At 40.8% G+C, this 4,628-nt stretch overlaps 1 protein-coding gene across 1 annotated transcript; it reads right to left on the bottom strand.

Annotated features, from left to right (window-relative positions):
* Positions 1–203: 203 nt before the first annotated feature.
* On the bottom strand, positions 204–4,606 carry LOC112818963 (myosin heavy chain, skeletal muscle; the record flags this gene model as incomplete). Its single annotated transcript, XM_025866026.2, has 7 exons — positions 204–427; positions 2,659–2,754; positions 2,873–2,977; positions 3,061–3,231; positions 3,322–3,447; positions 4,001–4,204; positions 4,292–4,606. Coding segments are annotated over 7 exons (1,170 nt in total), but the record flags the coding sequence as incomplete, so codon positions are not given.
* Between the last annotated feature and the right edge of the window lie 22 nt (positions 4,607–4,628).

A 4,628-nucleotide genomic window follows, 5' to 3' on the forward strand; every position in this document is an offset into this window, starting at 1 on the left:
AGTTTTATAGTCTTAAAGTATTCCTGTAGACTTAAAATAAAAGTGAGTACTACTTCTTAGTGGCAGGTTGAGTGCAATTGTTTGATAGCTTTATGCTTATTCTAGCTTTGTCACTGCTTTAAGAAAGACCAGTCTAAGGATGTTGTTTGCAAAATACCCTATGCTCTTTATTTCCTTTGCAATAGGGTAGAATGGACAATAATTACAGAGGGAAATGACCAAAGGCTTCACATTTTGTGCCTCTCTTCAGTCATTCCATAGCATCCGGACATGCTCACTCTTCACTTATGACTTTTGTGTGAACCTCTCGGCTCTTCACCCGCAGCTTGTTGACCTGGGACTCAGCAATGTCAGCCCGTTCCTCGGCCTCCTCCAGCTCGTGCTGGAGCTTGCGGAATTTGGATAGATTTGTGTTGGATTGTTCCTCCTGAGAATAAAAAGGGAATTGTAAGGAACCCATACTGTGCATCTTTCTAGGCTCTGTTGGCTTAAGGGAAGAAAGGACTTGGTATCTGTGGAGAACTTAGAATACCCAGCTGGGAACATGGTTGTCTTATCACCTCCTGGATTTTGGTTATCATTGAAGTGAACATTATGATTTATTTGGGGCTTGGTGTCCCACAAATAATTGCATACCTGTTTTTTCAACAAAAACCTATTAAGTAAAGCAAGAAAAAAATGTAATAGCAGAGATGGGAAGAGTACAAGGCGCCTGGATGACTCATTTGGTTAAATGTCTGCCTTCTGCTCAGGTCATGATCCCAGGCAAGTCCCACATTGGGCTCCCTGCTCAGTGGGGAGTCTGCTTCTCCCTCTACCCATCCCCGCTGCTTGTGATCGCTCTCACTCTCTCAAATAGATAAAAAGAAATTTTTTTAAAAAGGCAAGAGTACTCTTGAAATCTTCCTTCTTGTTAATGTTTGCTAGAAGATGACAGTGGGCTTAAATAGATATTCTATATCATATTAAGGGTGAATTTCTTAAAGGTCTCTTTAAATTGAAATAAATGTTGAATTTTATATATCATTTTGGAACATTTCAAAATAATCATTTTTCTCCTGTTTTGGATGTAATGATTCTACTGACAAATTCCCTAATATTAAGTAATCCTTACATTGAAGGAATTAACCTGCTTAATCACTGATGGACAATCCCCTTAATAAAGGGTTTCAGCGACTTAGTTATTTATCTTTGCTGGAATTACACTCATGAGTAAAACTGCCTTTAGTTCCATCCTCCCCGCCCCCCCCCCCATTCTCTCTTGGACACGTTTTGGTATGAGGGTTACATGAGCTTCTTAAAATGATTTGGAAAGCTTTCCATCTTTTCCCATGCTCTGGAATGGCTTACATAGCTCAGGGATTATCTGTTACTTGAAATTTTGAAAGACCTGTCTGGACCCGAGTCCTTTTTCAGAAGTGATTCTCAAATAAGTTGTTTAGCCAACTTAGTAATTTATGACCCTCTATAAAAAAAATCATCAATCTCAAAGATTTCAACTTTGTTGACAGATTTATATTTTACATTAAAAGATAATTTCCCTGCTTGTATGGTTTGTCCCCTTTCTCCCTTCCTTCCCTTTCTTTCCTTTCCCTTCCCTTCCTTTCCTTTCCTTCCTTCCTTTCCTGATCTCTGTGCCCAATGTGGGGCTTGAACTCATGACCCTGAGCTCAAGAGTCGCATCCTTGGGGCCCCTGGGTGCCCTAGTCGGTTAAGTGTTTGACTCTTGGTTTTTGGCTCAGGTCATGATCTCAGGGTCATGGGATTGGGCTCCCACACTCAGCACGGAGTCTGCTGGAGATTCTTTCCCTCTCCCTCTCCCTCCGCCTCTGCTCCTTCCCCTGCTCATGCTCTCACTCTCTTTTACAAATAAATAAAATCTTAAAAAAAAAAAAAAGTCGCATGCTCTTCTGACTGAGCCCGCCCGGCGGCCCCCCTTTCTCATTTCTAATGTGAGTTTGTATTTTCTTTCTCTTTTTCCTTGATTAAATTAGTTATAAGTGTTTTTATTTTATTAACTCCCCAGAAGTTATCAGATATTACTTAAAATTATCATAGTAGAAAATATTATACCTTAATTTATCAATTTCTACCTTTATCTTTAACAGTACTTCCTTCATTATTATTTTTAATTTCTTTATTGGACTGTCAATTTTTTAAAAATTTTGATTCATAAAGCAATGACTTGTCCTCCAAGGACAGCTTTGACTACACTCTTTAGGTTTGTAAAAGTAGCATCTTCCTTGAAATTTTGCTTATAATTAATAATTATTCAGGAGTTTTTTTCTTTCCAATGTAACCCAAGAATTATTTAGGAAAGTTAGTTTTTTAACATTTAAGCATTTGGGAATTTGTGTTTATATTTCTAACCACTTTATAATTTTATCACACTATGGCTAGAGAATGTGGCCTTCATTATTTCTGCTTTGAAATTTTTTGAGGTTTCTTTGTGGATTAAAAATTTACTTTTAAAATCAAGCTATTAATATTACAAATAATAAGCAATAAGTACAAAAATACGCAAATGTTTTTAAGAAGTACAGTCTTCTAAGAAGCAAATGGCTTATTTACTACAAGGAGGGCTAAGTCTAATTATTTGTTCATTAGCTTTTCTTAACAAGGGACTTCTCTCTTCCCTTCCATCTTAAGGATACTTACAGCCTCCTCAGCTTGTCTCTTGTAAGATTTCACTTTGGCCTGAAGTTTATCTACCAAATCCTGAAGTCTGAGAATATTTTTCCGATCTTCCTCTGTCTGAAAGATAATGAAAACCACAGGGCCTTACTTCAAAAGCACTTGACTGTTGTTTCATTTATATGAGTGTTTCACGTATGTATGGGGAGCACTTGGCTGATAAAAACCATTGCTGTACCTGGTAAGTGAGTTCCTTCACTCTTCTCTCGTGTTTGCGCAGACCTTTCACAGCTTCCGCATTACGCTTTTGCTCACTTTCAACCTCTCCTTCCAGCTCACGCACCTGCAGATAAGTAGGCTCTTAAGAACTTTGAACTAATAAGACACTGGGAGGAAATGGAAGTAGACAGAGATTGAGAGACCCACCCTGGCCTCCAGCTTCTGGATCTGCTTCTTCCCACCCTTCAGGGCCAGCTGCTCAGCCTCGTCCAGACGGTGCTGCAGGTCCTTCACTGTCTGATCCAGGTTCTTCTTCATGCGCTCCAGGTGGGCGCTGGTGTCCTGCTCCTTCTTCAGCTCCTCGGCCATCATGGCTGCCTGATGAGCAGTAAAACAAAACCAGTTGAGAGAGCTGAGCTAGCGCATCCGGATTCAAGTTTGACCAGGACCGTGTTGCCCTCTGCTCACATCAGTGATGGCCTTCTTGGCCTTCTCCTCTGCGTTGCGGGCTTCCTGGACAATTTCCTCCATCTCTCCCTGGATCTGGGAAATGTCTGTCTCCAGCTTCTTCTTGGTGTTGATCAGGCTGGTATTCTGTTTAAAAATAAGTTACAATTTTTTTTATCGTGTTACCAAAGTACTTATTGCTAGCTATTTTTAAAAATAATTTCAGATAAAAATTTACAAGTCAGCTGCCCTTCAATATTAGTTTGTTATATAGTACATATATAGTACTATATAGTATATAGTAAATAAAATAAAAATGTTATAGAATATTCAGCATCTTCCAAGTACATAGTCCATAATTAGACCAAATAGCTGTATAATTTTGTAACTGCCATTTACCAGTGAGACCATTCATAGGGACAAAATTATAACAGATGTTCAAATATTCCATTTCTCCAAAATAAAGATGCTAATATTGATAACAAGGGTCAATAAAGATACAAACACAGGAGAATATGGGCAGCTTTAGAATATTTTAGGAAGTGAATCAATAATTTTTGTAAAATAAAAAAGATCTCTCAGTATACAGTGAAAACTTGGTAGAAGTATAAAACCTGGCTGTTATATAAAACACTTGAGCTTGCATTGTTTGGAACACATAAGCATTTATTGAAGGTAAGTTCTTTGTGCCAAACCCCACCTGGGTGTGCAGGAGCTGGACCCTCTCACTGGCGTCCAGGAGCTCCTGTTCTGCGATTTTCCTGCTCCTCTCCGTCTGCTCCAGAGTGGCCCGCAGCTCCTCGATCTCAGCCTGCAGCAGGTTGGCTCTGCGCTCCACCATGGCCAGCTGCTCCTTCAGGTCCTCCTGGCCACGGAGAGCGTCGTCCAGGTGGATCTGGGTGTCCTGTGGAATGAACGGTCATTGAGACACCTTGTTCTCAGGGCTGCAGTCACCCCAGCTACTTTGGGGCCGCCTTTTGAACCCACTTACTTTGAGGATGCCTTGGGTGTTCCTGTAGTTCCTCAGGGCCTCTGCGGCCATGCGGTTGGCATGGTTCAGCTGGATTTCCATCTCATTGAGGTCTCCCTCCATCTTCTTCTTGAGCCTGATGGCATCATTCCTGCTCCGGATCTCAGCATCCAGCATGGTCTGCATCGACTCCACGACCCTGATGTGGTTTCTCTTCAGCTGGTCAAGTTCCTCATCCTTCTCAGCAATTTTCCTGTCGACCTCAGACTTGACCTGGTTCAACTCCAGCTGGATGCGCAGGATCTTTCCCTCTTCATGTTCAAGAGATGCCTTTAATGACAGCAAGGGGTGACATTAG

This window comes from Callorhinus ursinus, unplaced genomic scaffold, assembly GCF_003265705.2.
Source record: "Callorhinus ursinus isolate GAN/ISIS: 27379988/994484 unplaced genomic scaffold, GSC_fseal_2.0 scaffold624, whole genome shotgun sequence".
Classification (NCBI taxonomy): domain Eukaryota; kingdom Metazoa; phylum Chordata; class Mammalia; order Carnivora; family Otariidae; genus Callorhinus; species Callorhinus ursinus.